This window comes from Squalius cephalus (genome assembly GCF_949319135.1).
Source record: "Squalius cephalus genome assembly, chromosome: 23".
In the NCBI taxonomy this organism is placed as follows: Eukaryota; Metazoa; Chordata; class Actinopteri; order Cypriniformes; family Leuciscidae; genus Squalius; species Squalius cephalus.
The window spans coordinates 12,596,909-12,619,600 of NC_137144.1; the positions used below are offsets into that span (position 1 = coordinate 12,596,909).

The 22,692-nt window shown below is 37.4% G+C and overlaps 3 protein-coding genes across 10 annotated transcripts in view; 1 reads left to right on the plus strand and 2 right to left on the minus strand.

Annotated features, from left to right (window-relative positions):
* Positions 1 to 1,102, plus strand: part of tjp1b (tight junction protein 1b) — a 124,515-nt gene extending 123,413 nt beyond the window's left edge. For all 8 annotated transcript variants that reach the window (XM_079860017.1, XM_079860018.1, XM_079860019.1 and 5 more), the window contains one exon: positions 470 to 1,102. In XM_079860017.1, the coding sequence (XP_079716143.1) occupies positions 470 to 564 (95 nt within the window). In that variant the 3' untranslated portion in view covers positions 565 to 1,102. The remainder of the gene's footprint in view (positions 1 to 469) is intronic.
* A 1,264-nt stretch (positions 1,103 to 2,366) lies between these two features.
* slc27a2 (solute carrier family 27 member 2) lies at positions 2,367 to 12,731 on the minus strand. The gene is made up of 10 exons (XM_079860026.1): positions 12,052 to 12,731; positions 9,338 to 9,547; positions 9,021 to 9,179; positions 8,808 to 8,932; positions 6,770 to 6,964; positions 6,597 to 6,687; positions 6,179 to 6,377; positions 5,995 to 6,092; positions 4,286 to 4,416; positions 2,367 to 4,193 (listed from the first exon to the last, which is right to left on the minus strand). Exons 1-10 carry the CDS (start codon positions 12,524 to 12,526, stop codon positions 4,017 to 4,019), a joined length of 1,860 nt encoding a protein of 619 aa, XP_079716152.1. The 5' UTR covers positions 12,527 to 12,731; the 3' UTR covers positions 2,367 to 4,016.
* A 777-nt stretch (positions 12,732 to 13,508) lies between these two features.
* slc27a2b (solute carrier family 27 member 2b) lies at positions 13,509 to 21,914 on the minus strand. Its single transcript, XM_079860027.1, has 10 exons — positions 21,008 to 21,914; positions 18,821 to 19,030; positions 18,527 to 18,685; positions 18,251 to 18,375; positions 15,682 to 15,876; positions 15,498 to 15,588; positions 15,160 to 15,358; positions 14,969 to 15,066; positions 14,730 to 14,860; positions 13,509 to 14,614 (listed from the first exon to the last, which is right to left on the minus strand). Exons 1-10 carry the CDS (start codon positions 21,477 to 21,479, stop codon positions 14,438 to 14,440), a joined length of 1,857 nt encoding a protein of 618 aa, XP_079716153.1. The 5' UTR covers positions 21,480 to 21,914; the 3' UTR covers positions 13,509 to 14,437.
* Between the last annotated feature and the right edge of the window lie 778 nt (positions 21,915 to 22,692).

Genomic DNA, 22,692 nt, shown 5'->3' on the forward strand with positions numbered 1-22,692 from the left:
GCTGCCAGGCCATTAGATGGCGATGAAACACTACAGACTGAACACGTAACGCATGTGCATGACGTCATCATCTTCAGAGATTCATGTTTTTGTTGTTTACATGGAGAACGTTTTCAAAAACTTGCACTTATGTAAATGAACTGCCAAAACGGACAAGTAGTTTTACGTTTTTAGTTGAAAATGGTGTTGTGTAAACGGCCCATGATATAGTTAACAAATGAATGCTTATTGTAAAGTGTTACCTGTATTTTTTTATTATAAAAATTTGGGCCAAAATTTGTAGCTCTTCAAACAAGCACAGCAAACCTGGAGCTTTTTTTACAGTTTTTATCAGAAAAATCTCAATTCAATTCTTCCCCCCACAAAATCGTGCAGTCCTAGTGTTCACAGAAAAGCGTCTGAAATGTGAGGTAATTATGTTGTGTGTACAGTTTTCCTCATGACGTTTCTCCTGTGAATATGCCCACAGGTGACCCCAAATGCTGGCAAAACAAGTGTTTACCAGGAGACCCCAATTACCTGGTGGGCGCCAACTGCGTGTCCGTGCTGATCGACCACTTCTGAAGAGAGCAACAGCTGGTCTGTTACTGAACCCTTCTCCCAGTTCCTCTGCTCAGGAGGAGGGATTTGCACCACTTTATCAAGTATTAATTCTTTCCACTTTGCTTTGATGGGCTGAAGCGTCGTTCCCCCCTTGAAAAAAAAAAAAAATGTCTTGGAAGATGGCGCAGATGCTACGGAGCGCTTTCCTTTGGTTTTCCTCCCTTTTTTAAGTTTGGTTTTGCCTTTTTCTTTACCTTTTGGTGCTTGAAGACTTGCAAAAAATAACTGAATACATGAATTAATGAAGAAATCTAATGGAATGCATGACCTGTGCCACAGACAGTCGGAAAAAAAAAAAATCCCTTTTTGACATTTGTAGCCTCTTTTTCTCCAAATAATTAGAAAAGTCTCGAACGGAACCGGAAAAACGAATTAGTTTTACTTGATACAAGTGAACCCTGCTAATGTGCTCCCAAACAGAAAAGTTGATGTATGTAGAGCTTTTTTGTTTGCGAGGTCATGCGATTTTCGTGGAACGCTGTTACGTTTTGTCACGGAACTGGAAAGCATGTCGGTTTCTAGGAGATGACGAACATTTGAGACTTTTTGAAGTGAAGGAATGTGACTGTTGCACTCATCTTGCTCATGGACTTCCCTCTCTGGCTAAAAAAAAAAACTAAACAAAAAAAACGGGCTCTTTCTCTCTCTCTCTCTACGTTTTGAACCGATCTTTTCTAGCGATGTTTTACCGTAGATAAACACTGACTGTGGTTTTCCGGAACTCCTGCTGTCTAGAGATCTATGCATGTGCTATGACTCAGGTCCAAACGCCTGCTACTAAGTTGAGTACACAAACCTACCCATCATACACTGCAAGCAGTGATGCCTTATCTGCATTTTTTGTTTTTTTGTTTTGTTACTTTGACCCGAAAGACTAGCAAACATCGAATTTCTGTTACAGAAGGAAGTTACGAAGGATGTGAAGTGGGATATTTAGCACACAAATAATGAAGTCTGATCAACAGGTCTGCATTTTCACTGCTATGCATATGAAGTCAAAGAATATACCAGAACACTAGGATATGTTTCAATTACAGCTGTAAATATCGTGCTAGCATATGGCCTTGGTTCGCTGTAAATGACCTTTTGTACATCTTTGTTATTTTGTATAAAAACCTAACATGGAAAAAAGTTTCTAAACAAAAAAAAGGAAAACTATAACATTGGTTATGTTTGTATTCCGGTTATACTTCTGAGCCTTGGAATTTAACTTAGCAGTACGGAGAAAGTTTAAATGAATAATAAAAAGAAAAGAAATAATAAATGCAACGGAAAAGGACATTATCTTTTATACCAACGACATATATACAAACACTACGTAATGGCATTTTTAACAGTTACAGAAACATTTTTATTATTTACAAACTAGAAATAATTTGAGGACTCTGTACTTAAGAAGGGTCTGCTTTGGTGGACTCGGACTTTATTTGTGATACTGGATGCTGTATTGTGTGCCCTGAAATGTATTTTTCTACTAATAGACAGTTTATTAAGGCACATCAGTACGACTTTGTTTTGATATGACGACGCAGCTTCATCCCGGGTTTAGTTTCTTCTCTTTGTGTGGCGACATGATTTTTATTTGGTTTTCTTTGCAGCACATTTCTAAGTATACAACTGTATTAATAAATAAATTCATTTTTAAAGTACAAAATTGTGACTGATGATGTAACCTGGAATTGCGTAATCTTGAGGATTGTGAAATGTAAAAGATGTGAATGACCCCTGGATTGGGAACAGAAGGAAACTGGTTCATCTGGGTTTGTGGTGTTTAGAAATGTTTATTTTCGAGCTCAGAGGTCATGAGTTTAGTGCACGTGGCTTTTCACCTACTTCAAACAGATAGTGCAGCTGATTACAGAGGCCAGCCCTCGACCGGCTGAGAAAGCCAGCGGGTCAGCGGAACGAGTTTCAACCCTAAAGCAGCGACTCTCAACTGCTGGCTTTTACACTGGACAGCGAGTGGAAACTCAGAACCACAGTTATTGTGCTAAAGTGAATAAAAATGTCATTAACTCTTTCCCCGCCATTGCCGGAAGATTCACTGTAATAAGATAGGGGGCGCTGTGACAGCTTCTGAAAGAGTGCAGAATCTCCAGATCAAAACTGGTGGGAAAAAAAAGCAGAAACAAGCGATCCCACATGCAAGCTAATGCGATCAGCGACATTAAACAGCATTTAAATCAAAACTGTCTAATGCTGAATGAAATGTCGACCCAGGACGAGCTACAGGACTGTGAAGCGTTGATGGACTCGATCTACTCCATCTGTGTTACGATCATCGTTCTGAATCCGTTCCAGATTAAGTCTTTAAAAACAACAACATTTTGAAAAAAAAGCTGAGAAAATCTCATTTTTGTCAAAGAAACTTACATTCAAAACATTTATATATATATATACTGCACATTCACATATTCATACAACAAAATATTCTAGGGGCTATGCAAGTTTTGTGAAAATTATTTTTTTTAAAAACACTGCAACTGTGACTAGCAACTTAAAAAAAATGGTGGCAGGGAAAGAGTTCAGATCAAATTAAACGTATTTTGGTACAAATTTCACACTATTAGTGTTTGATTGGACACATTCTTTGACGTTAGCAAAAAAAACACGGGAGGACAAAAACAAAGTTACTAGACTATACTTAATGGCTTTAGTGAGGGAAAGAACTACAATCCCATGAAGCATTGAGAACAGCATAATCGAATAAAAAGTGGTGGAGAAATATATATATTTATATAAAATATACCCAAAGATAATTCAGTATTTTGAGAGCGTGGGGAGATTGACAGATCTTTGCTGCAGTTTGCTTGTTTCAACTGATTGGTGGAATTTCCTGTATAGCATCATGGGTAATGTAGTTTCTCACCACAAATTCTGCAGTCATTTTAAAGCTAAGCAGAAATAATGAGGGTTGACGTCTTCAACAGAAGCAAATATCATCGATTAACAACCTCGTAGCTCTCAGTAAGGCTGTCTTTAAATATTTATAAGTTATCATTCAAAATCAACTTCTCAATGGAGAAAATTAATACATTTTTACTACTAGTTTTATTGTTTTACCTCCTGAATCTGACTCCTGCACTCTATTTTGCATTTTGCACATTCATGACCCAGTTGAGAATCGCTGACTTGAGAGTTTAAGTTGTGCATATTTAGTGTAACACAGTCTTATTAGATTCTAATTAACTTTTATTACAACTTAGGAGAAAATTATTAATGTACATTATTAACAATGTTAAGTGATGAGGCACATTTGTGCATTTAAGAAAGTAAAATGATGTAAAACAGTTGACTGTACTGGTCTGTAAAGATTAAAATCATTCACCGGAATCACTTGTTTTCCCTGAGATTAGTAGGCGACTACTGGTTAGTAGATTTCAGAATGGTACCGTTAGCTTATTTTATGGTTATTACAGTTTAATGTCTTGCGCCATGATCGAGTTATGAATTTCCTGAGAGAGTGGAATGTATTTCTTTTGCGTCAGATCCAGGAAGTAGAGAGGATCTTCTATTAATGTTGGGTCAAAGCCTTCTTCCACCAGCTTCACTTTTTTCATCTTGAAAGTTCCTGTGACTTCCAAGGAATTCTGAAAGACAAATTTGCCTTTGCTGAGTTTCACAGAGCGAAGCCGAGACTGGAGAAAGATTCATGGGAATGTTTAAAGGTAAGATGGCGTACCTGAATCCGGATGAATCGAGGTCTGGCGTACACTGGAAGATAGTTGGCCAAAACACTGCAACTGGCGACGCAGTCAAACTCTCTGCCCTCTTTCAGTTTCACAGCTGCCATTCCAATCCTTCCTTCATGGCCTGAAGACACCATAGATTTTAATATTGAAATATATGCATGCTGTTAGATTTTAATAATGATGAAAATTGTTAGGAATGTAATGACTCATCATACACTTGCCGACTTTGAAACCGTGTGAGTTTGTTCTGAACAACCCAAATTGGAACCAGACACAATTGCTATCAAACATGTTACACATCCTCCGACTGCATGGAATCAGTCTAAAGCTAAAATATCAGAGTATGTTCCAATCATCTGTGATTTTATGAAAACTGTCAACTAAAAGACTGCAAATCTGGGCAAAAGTCGCGTTGTATCTTAGAGCCATGATGCTTTATACTAAAAAAAACAACAGCTTAATCATTCTTTTTTTTTTTAAATACATTTTAAAATGTAATATACATTTAATATATTATTAAGGACCACTTATTACAGCAAAATTTGGTTCCTTTGAATGTATTTAATTATATTTGTACATATCCAAATCTAATTTAAAGGGATATCCCAAATGACAATTTTCTTCTTTTACTCACCCTCATGTCATCCCCGATATATATGACTTGCTTCAGATAAACAAATGAATATCTTTAGGAAAATAATCCATCTCTTTGAGTCCATGTAATGGCATTAAATGGCTCGGTTGACGGTTACATCCGTGGACACGGCAGATAATCCGCAGGTCAAGTAGTAAAAAATTACTTTCCAATTAATTGTCAGTGGATGAGAGATAAATCATGTTTATTTTAATAAAGACTCTTTTACTTTCGATTTCAACAACAAAGTATCTCTCTTCAGGGGAAACCAATCAAGGAAATCATGTGCCTTTGAGCACCTCCTAACGGTCCTTATATATAACAGGGGAAAAATAAATTGCTTAAAGGGTTCATCCAAAATTAAAATTCTGTCAACATTTACTGTCATTATCTGTCGTTCCAAACTCGTAAGACTTGCGTTCATCTTCAAAACACAAATAAAAGGATAAAACCATATGAATTGAGCAGTTTAGTCCAAATTTTCTCAAGAGACACGATTGCTTTATATGATGAACAGATTTAATCAAGGCTTTTATTCGCATATAAACTTTCATTAGCTTCCGCTAGAGGTTTGTTCTCACGCGTCATGCAGGTTCGGTTGATCTTCTGTTTACGTTCACTAATGAATGTTTATGTGACAATTTAATTAAAATTAAACTAAATTCAATCTGCTGATCATATAATGCGATAATGTCTCTTCAGAAAATAGGGAGTAAACGGCTCGCTTCTTATGGATTAGTTTTACGATCAACTTTTTGAAGCGTGGCAGAGGCAGTTGCGTAGACTGTCAATGAAGGGACAGAAATCTCTCATATTTCATTAAAAAGTTCTTCATTTGTGTATATCATCCATATCCATCAGGGATGACATGAGGGCGAGTAAATGATGAGAACTACGGAGAGAGCTACGCTTTAAGACCTGCAAACAATTTTTGGGTAATGTATGTGGTTTAATAAATCAAGCAACAGCTCTAACTAACATGTAGTTCATAAGTATCATGAAATCCATTCGATTCCCAACTCTTTTCCATTCGAGTCATTGTTATATGCAAACTATATCATCTACCTTCAACTTTGACTCCATACACATTGGCCTCCTCAATGCAGTCCACCATCATGAGAATATCCGCCACCTCAGTTGTAGCCACATTCTCGCCTTTCCACCTGCAATGACAATGACAATGCAATGCTTGAAACCCCAAGAAGTGTGCAAATGCACTTCACCGATGCTTCAGCTGAAGCTTCGCTACCTGAACGTGTCTCCAACTCGATCCTGAAAGTACACGAAGTTCTCGTTGTCGATTCTCAGCAGATCTCCACTGTTGAAATACAGATCTCCTTTCACAAACACATTACTAAGTCTCTTCTTCTCGGTCTGCTGCTTGTTCCCAGCGTATCCGACAAAAGGGGTGTTTTTCGTGATCTTCCCGACCAGAAGGCCCACCTCATCTATGAAACATTTAATATCATGCATGAGTTATAGATGCACATGTAACATGTTAAACATTAACTTTTTATGACAATGTTCCTAACTAAAGGTCAATGGAAGTTAGAATCTCAAAACCTCAAATACTAGACTAAACAAACACATTGTACTATCTTTACTGATGTCACATGGCAATAAAATGTATTATACCGCAAAAACGACAAAGCTAGCACCTGACCTACCTCTTCCGACTGGGATACACAGACCCTCAGAGTTCCTCACGGGTTCTTCTTTCTCAATGTCAAACTTGATGAGGGCAAAGGGGAAAAACACCTGTGGAATACAATGGCAATCAAGCTGGCTTTGCTCAAAGATGCCTTTCTCGATGCGAAGAAATACGTGCTGTCACACTTACCCTGCTGATAATATTGACACGGCCGACCACTCCGACTTTATCGGTGTAATTGATGAAGCCGACATTTCCCTCTGTGGCAGCATAGAGCTCTCGGACATGAATGCGTCCGAAGCGGTTCAGGAAATCTTTCCAGACCTCTGCTCGTACGCCATTACCAATGGCGATCTTCACCTTGTGGTCTCGGTCATTGTCTTTCTGCAAAGCGGAAAACATAGAACAGCCCAGTTTGTGCTTTTATCTTTGCACTGCCTCAAAGTTTCCAACACAATAGTTCAGTCCAAAACCAAATGAGTTGCCTTTTAAGTGTAGCCAAGCGGGATTCGAACCGGGGTCTCGAGGCGGCGGGCGCGCTAACAAGGACGCTAAAGACTGCAGCCGCTAGTGCCTCTTGAGGCCAGGGGAGTGAGGTTTACACGCACAGCTCTTACTGGCCTACGTCCGTTACACTCGCCCCCCTAAACCTCACTCCAATCCGAGTCACCGGTCCTAATCTATCCACTCAGAGCAGGATTCGAACCCGGATCTCTAGCGTAGGAGGAGGGCGCGCTAACAAGGACGCTTAAGACCGCAGCCGCTAGTGTCAGTCGCTAGTGAGCCTCTTGAGCACAGCTCTTACTGGCCTACGTCCGTTGCATATGGGAACATGCTAAAGGTCATAAACCCTCCTAAATTACTGAATTGGAATGCTTTACATTGGCAAAACACACAAACAGTGCTCCGATACACTGGAAGCTCCTTCCTGTAGCTCAAATAGTAGAGCATGATGCTACCGACACTAAGGTCATGAGATCGATTCCCAGGGAATGCATGAACTGATAAAATGCACTATGAAGTCACTTTGGATAAAAGCCTTCGCCAAATTCATGAGTGTAAATGTAGGAAACTCCATCCACGATTGATTCCTGGAGTTTCATGTTAGCATGATGCCAAGCTAGGAGCTCAATGCTCTAAAGGTGTGGTCATAGTTAGCATTATTAAGCAAATTTACGTGGGTGAAATCCAGTCATTTCAGTGGGAATCTATGCAATCAGGAATTTCGCGTGAGGGAAACATTCTGGCTCAGTCGTATTTAGCATTGTTCAACAGGTTCTAATTGTTTGTGCATTTGAAGGCTTGGTTTGAAAGTGACTTCTGTGTGAGCTGTGCTTTATACATCGCTACACTATTGACAACAGACAATTAAAGGCGGTTTCAATTCAGAGGCCCGTTTCAAAGAAACAGTAGGACTTGGGAGTTAGTCATTGAATCATTCACTCAAACGATTCATTCAGGGACAAAGCAGAAGTCGTTGAACATTCATTAGAACGATTCGCTCAAAACGTGGATTCATTCAGTAACGAAACTGAAACTGTTGCTCGGAGACGTGCAATGCTCTACTGTTTGGAACTACTTTAGTTGGGAAAATAGAGGAAAAACTGCTATATTGACAATATTGTGGCTTTATTGACAATATTGTGTGTAAAATTTAAGTCACCTAATAGCATATTAACACATTGTTTATTGAATTGTTGTATAAAATCGATATCACATTTGCAAATGTGCTGATATTTGGGAAAACAGGACTTTTGCCTGTGCGAGATTGCTTATATATATTTTTTTTTACTTTATATGGAGACTTTTTTGTTTTTTAGTTTTTGGAAGCATTATTACTATTTTTATGGTAGTTTTGCCCCAAGCCCCCATTAATCTCCAACCCTTGGGGACGGGACTCTTTTTCGAGCGCAAGCGGAGACACCTTCTGTTGTGGGTCCCAATCCAAATGAAAACGGTTAAACATAGCAAAGGAACGCTTTGACTCCAGCTAACGGTCACATTACCGTTAAAAAAAGTACTGTTTGGACACGAAATTTGGCAAAAATGTTACCGGTAATGTGATCGCACCTTCATAAGGCAGCGTAATTTTGCTACCTTTTGGACAAGCCTTTGTAACAGATGTCTAGGTAGGTTTTGAACAGAGCTAATAAAAGTTAAAGCCTCATAAAACATAATTTAAAGAGAAATATCATCACACTTATAAAACATGACACAGTGTTTTTACCTTTGGTGTATTGCAGAGGTAGCGCAGTGTTTCACCAATGTACTGCATCACAGTTATGTTGTACTTCCTGCAGTCGTCCCAGAACTGAGAGGCAGAAAACTTTCTCCGCAAAACAACAGTGTTACCTGGAAAAAACGTAAATTTGTAAGCTGCGCTATAACCAGTCGTGCATTTCTAAATATAGAAAGTGGCATATCACATAATCCATTATACCTCTTTCAATGGATCCAATGAGTCCGATGAGGAATCCAGCGCTGTGATACAGAGGCAGATTGATGTAGAATATGTCTTCAGACGTCACTCCACAAACACCCTGGATGAATGACGAAGCCCAGACCCTCTCATGGGTCACATAGGCTGCCTTAGGAAGCCCTCCATGGACCAGAATACCAGTGTTATTTAGGGACGCATATTTTTACAGCACATAGAGTGTCATATACAGCATTTTTAATGACTTGGTATGCTATTAAACGGAATATAAAAATAAATATTACATACAGTAACCCACTGCATTTGGCCTTGACTGATACCTGTAGTGCCAGAAGTGTAGATATACAGTGCTGTACTCCTGATATGAACATTGGACCTGAGAGACGGGGACAGCGGCTTATCTGAAGCCTTAGCGATGGCCTGACCGATACACTGAATGCCGTCTGTAGTGCTCTCATCTGACAGGAGGTATACAGTTATCCCCTTTTCTTTCAGTGCTGGCAATATCTCCTCAACAGCGTCAAGAAGCTCTGCAAGAGAAATAAACACTTAACTGCAAAACTCTTGAAATGTTTCAGAGTCTGATTTCAAAGTGACATCTCATTTAAAAAACATTATTTTAACACTAAAAAAATCTGAATCCGACATCATGGATAAGTCTTCCAAATATCTGTTCCCAAAGAAGTTGGCCTGTTTTCACATGCACAGCATGTGCTTGAATCCTCTGTCTCAGCCAGTGTTTCTCCAACTTTTGTCTTATGTACCCCTTAACCACATAAGTAGTGCTCAAGTAGGCTACCACTGCATTAATGTGCTCATTTTAACTCAATATTCACCTTGATTTTCAATATGGAAGTACTGTGAATGTTTAAGACTCAAAGGTGAATAACTAAATGGTAAAACTATTTGCAGCTACAAACCAATGCATTTTTAGATTACAATGATATATTGCTAAAATATTATTAAACATTGTTAAATTAAAATGACTACAAATACCAGTTTGCAGTATAAAGCAACATAACGGAGTGTTTTCGCAGAGCTAAAATAACTTGACATCAAGCCTTGCACATTAAAGTTTATAAAAAGGCATTCACGTTAAAAAATAAGGAGGATAATGGATATCAGTTATCATTATTGAGACTGTCCTACTGCATTAAATCCAACAAGTGGTGGACACTTGTTTTTTATTGGCCAAACCTGTTTAGAATTAGCGCAAACTCCTTCGCCCCACAGTCGATAAGATTTCATTACTCATGTCAAGAACATCTTGGGGAAAGTTCCAGTTCTTTCTTCTGATTGGTCAATACAGCATACAGCTGCGCGAAAATTCCAAAATAAGCAATGGCGGGAAACACCTGTGGCCTCAGTTGCACAAAGCTGGTTTCGGTTATTTTTTTACAGTCTATGGTTGCACAGGTAAGTTCGAGGTTTGAGCAAGTTCTGGTTTTTCGGGCTCAAGAAGGTGGACTGTTTTTTTTTACGGTTCATGGTAAATTACGCTGCGGCTAACCTGCTCCGGAACAGGTTTTATTCTGGATTAGAGATCGCAGACCAAAACTGGACCAAACAGCTGTGAGCAAAGTGACATATGATGCAATAAAGCCACCTGTATCTCTCGCTCCAAATTAAAGCTGTTTAAAGTGAAATTTTATGGAAGCTTGTTTCCGCCTCAGAATAAAAAATAAAAAAGTAATCGCGACTTTTTCATCTCACAATTCTGACTTTTTTTCTGAAATTTGCGAATTACATCAGAATTGCGTGATATAAAGTCGCAATTGCGAGAAAAGTCAGAATTGCGAGTTTATTTATCGCAATTGCGAGTAGGCTAGGCTATATATCTCGCAATTTTGAGTTTATATCTCACAATTCTGACTATCTCGCAATTGCGACTTTATATCACGCAATTCTGACTTTATATCTTGCAATTCTGAGAAATAAAGTCAGAATTGCGAGTTGTAAACGCGCAATTGTGAGATAAAAAGTCGCAATTATCTTTCAAAATGTTTTATCCTGTGGCGGAAACAAGCTTCCATTCAATAATTAGCCTATAGCCTATTAATTGACAATAATAAACTTGGATTTTAAATGAATATAAATATAATACATGCATTCATATATAATGCTTTTAAACAACGTGTATTAATTTGAGCTCTTTGTGAACCTATAATTATTCGGCCTATTTCTTTGATTCACATCACGCATTGATATAGTCCGATATTTTATTTCAGATGCCTTCTCAAACTTACGCTGCAGCTGTGTTTAACCCTACCTTGTAAACGCTCTTAACTTCATGATACTTTACAAAATGATCTCTAATGTTCAGAAGAGAAGTGAATCAAGCTGACGCTCTCCACGGTCCGCGTGATTGGCTGTTTGCCGCACCTGTCGCACTTTCAGGTGCACGCGCTTCAGATTTAATCACAAACTCTGAATCAAACCCTTGACAGAGAACGTTTAGGCCTATAGCGAGCTTTGTGAGACCGCTGAGCCTGATCTGAACCAGGCTGGATTTATCAACTCTAAACCTAATCTGAAACCCAGAGTTTGTTCAGCTATAGCTCTGTGCAACAGGCCACAGCTCATCGTATCCCTGCGCAGTGTTGTTGCATACCAATGCGCTGTTGTGTCAGAAAGTATGCCGTTTCACCAATTAACTAGATACAATACTTTATAACAAAAAAATGCATCCTTAATATTTGTAGTAACATTGTATAAAATAAAAAAAATGTAATTGAAAGTTGAAACCCTGCTATATGTAATATAGTCACTGAGTCCTTTAGTTGTGATTATATTCACAATAGCTTATTGCATGCGTACGAATAGCTATATATTTTGATCATAATTTCAGTTTTTTATATTTAAGAAAGCAAAGTACTTCTCAAAAGTGGGTAGGCTACACATTAAGAGAACGGTAGGAAATCAGTGCCAAGGCCTCGCAGCATGACTATAGTAGGCATGCATGATCTGTAAGCTATGTATATACTCTCCATAGGCGCTCTGAAGAGTGCATCTATATACTGTACATATGTCTCACCAGCAGCTGCTATGAGCACGTTCGCGCCGCAGCAGGAGAAGCAGTGAAGGAGTGATTTGGATCTGATATTGAAGTTCAGGAGTGCAGCGGGACAGCCCAGCTTGGCCAGGCCGAGCCAGGTCCACACGAACCGAGGCTCGTTCCCCAGGAAGAGCGCGACCGTGTCCCCTTCTTTAAGCGCGGCCACCGAGCGCAGAGCATCCGCCACTTTGTTACTCTCCTTATCCACCTCCTCATAAGTGTAAGTCTTCCCCTCGAAATGAATAAACGCTCTCTGCGGGTGTTTCTTCACTGCTTCCAAAAAACAGTCCACAATACTATAGAATGGAGTTTTCCTTTTGTATACATTTAATCGGATTCCAAATCCAAGCGCTCTGTATATATACACGCAGTCCTGGAAAAAATACGGGAAGAAAGTTTTCAGCAGCGCGGGGAGAAGAGCCAAGCCCGCGAGAAGAGTCATCCACATATACATGTTTACAAGAGAGTTTGTACAATACTAGGGGTTTGAGATTAACTACATGCCATAGCCTGACACTACTTCCACAGTCTTAAAATTCATGGGCCACATTCTCTAAATGCAAGTTCAGCCCTTTTGGGGCTCCAGAGAGAGATTATATTATTCTGATCCACCCCCCTACTCTAGATCCTCGTCGGGTTGCCAGATCCTTCTTCAACTCGGTGCGGTTTTTACGCACGTTTTAATAAAATAGATTAAGTCTGTCATTACATTTAAATATGCCTTATTAATCGCAATTAAACTTTTTTGTAGTTAATTTAACAAATTATTTTGAAAATAAAATATGTAACAAGCATTTTAGTTCTTGATGCCACATACGTTGTCCACGTGCTGAAGTAGTTTCTGCAGACATTCATGGTCATTTTCAAGTTGTGAGTGAGATAAAGCATTTTTGAACATACAAATTTATTAAGCCAGAATCTATTTTTAATAAATAAAAAAAAGATGACTTTCCCAAACAAACATTTAAGATCTGCTGACAATGTTCTTGAGTGAACAAATTTAAAATGTTAATTTTGTTTGCCAAGGTTGAATGTAGTCCCAGATTTTTCTCCAGAGCAAGACCATAACCATGCCTTGAACATTGGAGCCACGTGTTTTTATTTTTTATATATAGGTCTTTTTATTTAAAGAAATTAAATAATTAGGGATTTCAGGGAATAAAGAAGAAACAAGAATTGTAAAAGAAGTTCCAGCCTAGTTGTGAGGTGATCCATTTAAACTCTTTTCAAATAATATTTTATTTAAAAATACATTCACTCTTGTTTGTGTCTAATATGTCTAAAGTGAAAAAAAAAAAAAAAAAAGTTTCTTTTCAAAAACATTCAATTTGGCCATTTCCAATTAGCCCAAATTCACTCAATGCCTATGCCCTGCTCCAGAGTAACAAACATAATGTCACATTATATTATTTCAGTCATTTATTTATTTATTTTTTAGCAGATGTTGTACTTTTTAAATTGTTTGAAATAATTTATATATTGAAAAAGACATTTTGAGGTCCTCTAGTGGGAGAAACACTTGCTTATCTGGCTCCCCAGAACATGTAGTGAAATCTTGTTGCTTTTGTTGAAAAAAAAGAAAAGAAAACAAAAATAATAATCATGTTTTTATGTGTGATTTCATGGCAGTGCTAATAAAAAAATACATATTAAGTAGGTCATTACAGAAAATGATGTGTGCTTATTACAATATTGTATTCAAATATTCTCCCAAATAAATCAAACTTTGTATAAATAAATAATAATAATTGATAATTGCATTTAAAATAAAAGAACGTTGAAGAAAAAAAAACCCGGTATAAAGCACTGAGACATTTTTTAAATGAATTGTTTTGTTTTTTTCTAATTAACACAAAAATGACATTACATGCGGGAGTATTTTAAACTCACAACATGGCAACCCTAATCCAATTCAGACTTTGAGACAGGAGTGAGTGGGAAGGTTTCTGTGGGAACCAATCATCTTACAGCAAACTCTTACAAAACTATTTGTTCACTACAGACTACAGGGGAAAGTATCAAGTTCTTAGACACTTTTCAGACTGACAATGAAGTCGTTTTTAAAATTTTATTTTCTTTTTGTCAGAAAAAACTTCTGAAGGATAGGGTGATATAAAATCAAAGCATATGTGAAAACTTCAAGAGTTTTGAAATATACAAAATAAGCAAAATATATCATTTTTAAATTGCCTTTGGTACATAAAAACCCCACACAATTTAATTGCAAACATTTTTTGTGTTAATAGTGATCTCTGGACAGTTACTGTCCTGTAAGTGTAAATGTAGATTTAGGGCTCTGAACAAATAAAAGATTTGACTTCTCTTAATACATTTATAACGTATTATAAAGAGCAAATCCTCCTCTTCACAATCTGAAGTGACCCTCCAGTATCGACTGATATGTGTCATGTGTCATGGGTCTGTAGCTGTTCACCTTCTCATCTAAAATAAACAGAGGATCTGAGATTGTAGCGGGGTTGAAGCCCTCCTCTACCAACTTCCCTTTGAGCTGTTTGAAGGTGCCAGTTACAGCCAAACTGTTCTGCAATCAGAAACACATGGACTTATTTAGATTTTGGTGCATTCGGAAATATGAAATGGTACATAAATATACTGATACAACCTAAAGAGAGCTTATTTGTGCGTTATGATGTTACCTGGATCCTTATGAAACGTGGTCTGGCATAAGAGGGGAGGTAAGTGGTCACATGACTAAAAATGTCATCACACTCAAACTGATGGTCTTTCTTCAATGTGATGGTAGACATTCCTATCCTCCCCTCATAGCCTTCAAATTCAACAAAAGATCAAGTGTGTCAGGTTAGAAGAAATATTAACCAATGTTATGACGGTCAACTGGATGATTTCTGATTTATGAAGTGAAATAGCATTAAACCTGGAACTGCAACGCCATATACATTTGCTTCCTCGATACTCGTCGCATTGGTCAAGATGTCCGACACTTCATTTGTGGAAACGTTCTCCCCTTTCCACCTGCGAACAGAACCATGCATTTATATTCAATTCTGCCTTTTGATTGTACCATTAAAGGTGTAACTTTAAAGTTTTTTTATAGCGTTTATTCACCTAAAGGTGTCGCCCACCCGATCCTGGAAGTAGATGAAGTTTTCACGATCTATCTTGAACAGATCTCCAGAGTTGAAGTAAACGTCTCCTTTTTCAAACACATTGTAGAGTTTCTTCTTCTCTGTCTGTTTCGGATCCCTGGCATATCCAGCAAACTGGACCTTCTGGGTAATCTTTGATACTAGTAGACCTGTCTCACCTGTATTACAGTCAATGACACATTCTTCAAAATAAAAGGCTAACAATTTAGCTTTTTTTAATCATTTTTATATTATTTATATGCATACAAACATGCTTCTTCAGAAGAACTGCTCATTAAAATGAACAATTTGACTTGCCTTTAGCTACTTTTATGCAAAATCCATTTGCATTTCTTACAGGTTCCTCTTGTTCCAGATCAAACTTAACAAATGAATATGGATACAGTTTCTGAAACAACATTAATGTTGTCATACGGATGAAATGAGAAATTTGATGAATTGTGAGCAAAAAAGAGCGGATTTACTGACTAGTTAAGTCTACCTTATGTAAAAAATTCACTCTACCGACAGCCCCAATTTTTCCTGCGAAGTTCAAAAAGCCCAAGGTTCCTTCGGTTGAGCCGTAGAATTCTTTGATGTCAACATGACCGAATCTGCTGATGAACGTCCTCCAGACCTCTGGCCTGATCCCATTCCCAATGGCCATCCTAACGTTGTGTACCTGGTCACTAACGCGCTTGTGTGGGAAGAGAACAAAGATGAGAAACAGACTGGTATGCACAGCAAACAGAGCACTGCAAATGGTGGGGTAAGATGTGTCACCATTTTTGCAACTGTTGCATCCAAAAATTATCTTAATACATTTTATGTAGGCAATACATTTTTTTTATAAAGACCAAGATGTTGCAAATTTACTGCGATAAAAAGTTCATATTATTAATTGAAGTAAATTGTTCACATATTCCATGTGATAATAATTCAACATACACTACTGTTCAAAAGTTTGGGATCGGTAAGATTTTTGAAAAATAATTTCTGATTAAAAAATTGGTAAATACAGTAAAAACCTTTGCAATAAGTCAGTTCATGAAATTACATCCCTGCTAGATATTCCACCGTCAGTTTTTGGGAAAAAAGTAATGAATTACTATATTGTATTACTCCCTAAAAGTAACTAACTGCGTTACTTAGTTACTTTTTATGGAAAGTAATGCGTTACATTACTTTTGTGTTACTTTTTCTCACCTGAACTGGGCTTGCTTGATTGTTTTAACAAAAAACAAGTTCTATTTTTGGCAAATCTAAAGGCCCTTTCACACCAAAAGTGAACTGAATAAACCTCAGGCTGAAGGAAATGCAAATTCACGTCTGTACAATAGAAGGCGCCGCTCAAACAAACCTTTCAGGTGTTCTACTGTTCTGAAACGCAGAAGAATAGGATGAAGGAGAAGAAAGTTCGACACTTACTTCAGCAATAAAATCAAACAAACAAACAAAAAAGAAACATAAATGTAATTTCTGCTCATTCGTATTGTTGAATTGGATCATCATCAGCAAAGACATTGGTTAATAAAGTGAGATTAAATGCATAAAGCATATTTGTGTTAACATTTAATTATTGCAGGTTTGTGTAATATTCTGAGTTTGCATTTCACTTTTTATTCATTTTGAGGAATACTGATTGTGTTTTTGAGCAGGTGAGATGAGTAAATGCAATAACATCATGTTCACACACAACTCCTCTGCACTCTGACAGCTCTTCTGTCCCCATGTTGAGAGAAATCAGGGCAATACAAGGGGAAACATTGTAACTTGCAGATATTTCAGATATTTTTTAGTAAATTTAAAAGTAATTACACACTTACTTTACTAGTGTGGGATTACAAATGTAATGATCTGATGATCCTACATAACATCTAAGGGGAAGTACATTGTCCTTCAGAAATCAGTCTAATATGATGATTTGCTGCTCAAGAAACATTTCAGATTTTTCTCAGTGTTTGAAACAGTTGTGCTGCTTAATATTTTTCAGGATTCTTTAATGAATAGAAAGTTCAGAAGTACAGCATTTATTTGTACTAGAAATCTTTTGTAACACTATAAATATCTTTACTGTCACTATTAGTCCATTTAATGGAAGCTTGTTTCCGCCACAAAATAAAACATTTTAAAAGATAATTGACTTTATTTCTCAGAATTGCGAGATATAAAGTCAGAATTGCGTGAAATAAAGTCGGAATTGCGTGTTATAAAGTCAGAATTGCGAGATATAAAGTCAGAATTGCGATATATAAAGTCAGAATTGCGTGATATAAAGTTGCAATTGCGAGAAAAAAAGTCAGAATTCGGACTTTATAACACGCAATTGCGACTATTTCACACAATTCTGACTTTTTTTCTCGCAATTGCGACTTTATATCACGCAATTCTGACTTTATATATCGCAATTCTGACTTTATAACACGCAATTGCGACTTTATTTCACGCAATTCTGACTTTATAACACATAATTGCGAGTTTATATCTCACAATTCTGACATCTTTTCTCAGAATTGTGAGATATAAACTCACAATTGTGAGATATATAGTCCAATTCTAAGGAAAAAAAGACGGACTTTATTTATTTATTTATTTTTACCTCAGAATAGTTTATATCTCACAATTCTGACTTTATATCACACAATTGCGACTTTATATCATGCAATTGCGACTTTATTTCTCAGAATTGCGACTTTATTTCTCACAATTCTGACTTCATATCCCACAATTCTGAGAAAAAAAGTCACAATTCTGGCTTGATATATTGCAATTGTGAGAAAAAAAGTCAGAATTGTAAGATAAAAAGTCGCAATTATTATTATTTATTTATTATTCAGTGGCGGAAACAAGCTTCCATAATTTAATGCATCCTTGCTGAATAAAAGTTAATAAAAATAAAATAAAAAATCTTATTGACCCCAAAATTTTGAATGCTAGAGTACCATTTGATATGACTCCGCTTACTCCTAACATGGTGCATGTTTTAGGTGTCCATTTGATCGTTGCTCGTTCCTGCAGATGACAAAAAGAGGAAGATTCTGTGCTGTTCGGCTTCTTAAATGCTTGAATACCTTTGGTGTATTGCAGAGGTAGCGCATTGTTTCTCCAATATACTGTATCACAGTAACATTATATTTTCTGCAGTCGTCCCAGAACTGAGAGGAAGAAAATTTGCTCTTCAGGACAACAGTGATTCCTAAACACAAAACCAAACCAAACTATCAAAAGCAAAATTTCTAAAGACATCTAGTTACATTTGTCACAAAACATTAGACTGTTGTATTGTTTTTATCTTATCAATGATGAGGTGTCTGGATAACCAACAAAAAAAAATGATGATTTCATACCTCTTTCAATAGTACCTCCGAATCCAATGCCAAAGGCAGCACTGTGATACAAGGGAAGGCAGACGTACAACACATCATCAGACTTCACACCACAAATGGACTGGAAGAAGGAAATGGCCCACAGCCTCCGATGAGTGATCACTGCTGCCTTTGGAAGACCTGCAGGGGATACGCCTCATTAAATCCACACGCACTCATTTATTAATTACAGATTACTGACACTTTCATCCATTCCCCTCTGGGCAAAAGCATCTTCATTCAAAAACAGAGTAAGACCACTGAATCCAGTGTCACCTGTGGTGCCTGAGGTGTAGATGTACGCCATCGGGCTGGTGGAGCTAATGTTGGCCCTCAGGTCTGCAGGAACAGGCTCATCTGAGGCCTGCTTGATCTTGTCTGTAAGACTTTTCATTCCCTCAGAGGTCACATGGTCAGTAAGTATGTAGACCGAGATGCCCTGCTCTCTCAGCGCGGGAAGCACCTCCTCAACAGCATCCTGCAGTTCTACATGAGTGTTTATACAAGTATATATTCAGTTTGATTCATTTAGTCAGGTTACTCAACAATGAGTTTTTTTTTTTTTTTTTAATCTTTATGGGATACTTGTCAGGAAACAAAAATAGCACTGGATGTGACCCCAACCCTGGGGGGCGCTAAAGACTGATGAGTCTGTACAAACCTCAAGAGTTTCGTGTGAGGACAAAAAGTCCCAAGGTACGTCCCAATTTGTGCACTTATGCACTATGCTTTTGTAGCATAAACAGTGAGTAGTGTGTTCACAATGGAAAAAGTTTACGAAATACATAGATGATGCACTTAAAGGGGGGGTGAAATGCTAATTTTCACTCAATCTCCTGTTAATCTTGAGTACCTTTAGAGTAGTATTGCATCCTTCATATCTCCAAAAAGTCTTTAGTTTTATTATATTTATAAAAGAAAGATAGGCTGTACCGAGTCTTTCCGGAAAAAAACGAGCGGCTGGGGGCGGGCCGTGTGGGCGAAGCTAAAGCTGTGCTAACGCGCCGAGCTAACAACACACAGAGACATTTGTTCAACAGTTTTACTCACCGCCCGGTTCCAACGCACGACCGCGAACCTTTATCATTGTGACTGCTCGATCCTTAAGCATTAGACGATCTGCAAATCCGTCGATCTGGGCTTTGTTTATAAAACAATCATCGTCGAAATGCAGGGAACAAACAGTCTTTACACAACTCCCTTGATGCTCTGAAAAAACAAACTCCATCCACTGGTCCCTTAACGCTGGGTTCTTTAGGAATCTGTGCAGGGTTGTCTTGCCCTGGCAACCAAAAACCCACTTCTTTGGTGACATTGAATTCCCTAAAGCCGAGCATAGCGCTTTGATGGGCGTACTGCTTTCGCTCTCTTCTCTCTCTGGTCTACGGTTGCGCGCGCGCGCCCGCGTACTTCCGGAGAAGTGCCCTTAGAACCCGTATAAGGAAATTCCGCTACATCTGACGTCACACATGCCCATACTTGAAAAAAACTTTCCGAAACTTGTGACAAACCGGAAGGAGCATTTTTGAAACAGAAATACTCCTTCAAACGTACAATTTAATTTTTGAAACTTTGTCCATGTTTAGCATGGGAATCCAACTCTTTAACAGTGTAAAAAACTCAGTATGCATGAAATAGCATTTCACCCCCCCTTTAATTAACCAAAAAACAGCGTGGAATACTTCCCTACTATATAGTAGGCGAAAAACAGTATATGACAAAAATAGTAGGCCTATGTCAGAATTCACAGTACTCTTAAAAGAGTAGGCAAAAAGTACCTGTATGACCTACTACTTCTGGTGAGATTATGAGTGTGTATACGATGGACACTTTACTATCCCATGAGGCCACGGGAGAGGATTTGTGAATGGAGGTGAAGGGTCACTGTTGGTAGGTCACATGATAATGACAACATGGTTAATGTAGCACGTCCAGATTACAAAAATACGATATAAAACATTTTTTTTTTAATAAGTACTTATTCAAAATAAATACCCACACAAGAGAGTATGCAATTTCGGATGCAACCATGCATTCAAATATCGCAGCTTTCCTTATGCAGCGGAGGGGCTATCAGACTACAATGCTGAATTAAAAAAAAAAGAACCTTACAAAAATAATATACTACACGATTGAGTACATACATAGTGCATATTATAAGTGTTGCTGGACTGTATCTCCGCAGTGCTTGCCCAATCATATTTGAGAAGCTGAACTAAGTGTTGACCATAAGTTAAAAATGCATCTCAGTGTGCATCACATTAAGTGAGAAAATACAATAAATGTTTATTTGATTAACATTTTTTGGTTCACTAAATAATTTGACACACTTCCATTTGTGTTAGTAAGTCACCAACAGTTGACACAGACAGAAAAAGGACATCTCAGATAGCACACACTGTAGTTATTACAGGTAGTACATCAAGCATTGGTTTATCTGACTAATAAAAGTGTGAAGTGTACCTGCCCCAGCGATCAGCACACTGGCCCCACAGCAGGAGAAACAGTGCAGAAGTGATTTGGATCGGATGTTATGATTGAGAAGAGCAGCAGAACATCCGATCTTGGCCAAAGCCAAGCATATCCACATGAACATGGGCTCATTTCCCAACAGAAGCGCAACTGTGTCTCCTTCACGAAGATCTGCGTGTTTTAACAAACTCCTCGCGATTTTATTACTCTGTTTATCCGACTGCACATACGAGTATGTTTGATCCTGAAACCGAATGAACGCTTTGTGTGGGTTCTTCTGAACCGAATCCAAGAATCGATCCACTAAGGTATAGAAAGGTTTGGACTTGATGTATTTTGTCATACGATATCCAACCAATGCTACTCGACAGATGTACTTTGCATCTTTGACAAAGTAAGGATAACGGTATTTCAGTGCAAATAAAAGTAGGCCTAAAACAGCACTTACAAAAAACCAAAACATTGTATAGTGTGATTCGATTGTTTTCCGTAAGACCTACTTTCTTTAGTGCGCAGCAGCAGCACTTATTAGATATAAAGTTCAGTGTAGGCGGTGCTTTGTTTTGAGGGAATGAACCATAGACTGTAAAAAAATGAACACGTACTGGAGCAGATAGTTATGAAATGAAGCGAGTCGTATTCATAAACAGCAACAGCGTTTACGTGGTTCACGAGTCACGACTCCACGCGATGCGAAAAACGGCAACGCTCACATTAGCGAAGACCTCAACACTGTAAACGAATAAACAACACTGTTACCAAATTATTCCCCTTTTAAAATAATGAACAATTCTATAAACTTTATTCTTTTTCATTACAACTATTTATTTTCAAGAAATCTACCCTTTAAACACAAGCTAACTTGTCTCATGTTTTCCTCATGTCGTTCCAATCCTGCAAGACTATTTTACATTACATTATTTTAGGAATATTACAGCCTGTCAATATTTAACATGCTGGAAGAACAGAGTAAATAAATTATGACTTGATTGTCAATGTTCCCTTTAAAATGTCAGCCCTCTTTCCATGATCCTGTATAATATTATATAATAATTGATAACTGAAAAGTGGGTAATTGTCGAAATATTAGCATAACAATTCTCTGAGAAGCACATAGTTTCATAACATGCCAAAGAAAACTGTTACCATTATCTGAATCTATATATGAAATGTTTATTTAGTTTGAGATATCATGCAAATCATTAACACTTAAATGTTATTATGTTATGTTAAATGTTATATTATTTGCCAGATATTATATGATGTTTATATCAGTATATATTGTAGATAATTGTGAATAATTTAAAGATTAAATTTCTATAATGTGTCCTTGTTACAACCACATTTTTCCTCATTTTAAGAAATTAACTTTTCTATAAATGATATTGTCATAACTTTATTTTTCCAACAGGGCACCTTAATATAAAGTGCAAAAATGATTTGTTGAATTTACTAAAAAAATTTTATGGTAAGTGGTTCCACACAATTGATTTTAGCTACATTTAAGCAAATGCATTAAGTTGAACTTAATAAATGAACTAACATTTATTAAGTTCAGCTTAATGCATTTGTTTAAAATGTAGCTAAAATCAATTGTGTGGAACCACTTACCATAAAATTTTTTAGTAAATTCAACTATAATTTTTTTCAGTGCAAATAATTCTCACACACACACA

Bases quoted from the DNA above. Each gene is read 5' to 3' on its own strand.
- slc27a2 (XM_079860026.1), bottom strand. From the start codon at position 12,526: ATGTATATGTGGATGACTCTTCTCGCGGGCTTGGCTCTTCTCCCCGCG. The intron at 8,933-9,020 runs GTATAATGGATT...CGTTTTTTCCAG, and splicing joins CATTGGATCCATTGAAAGAG to GTAACACTGTTGTTTTGCGG. The intron at 4,417-5,994 runs GTAGATGATATA...TGGTGTCTTCAG, and splicing joins GTATGGAGTCAAAGTTGAAG to GCCATGAAGGAAGGATTGGA.
- slc27a2b (XM_079860027.1), bottom strand. From the start codon at position 21,479: ATGTTTTGGTTTTTTGTAAGTGCTGTTTTAGGCCTACTTTTATTTGCA. The intron at 18,376-18,526 runs GTATGAAATCAT...TTTTGTGTTTAG, and splicing joins CGGAGGTACTATTGAAAGAG to GAATCACTGTTGTCCTGAAG. The intron at 15,589-15,681 runs GTAGACTTAACT...ATGTTGTTTCAG, and splicing joins GAGTGAATTTTTTACATAAG to AAACTGTATCCATATTCATT.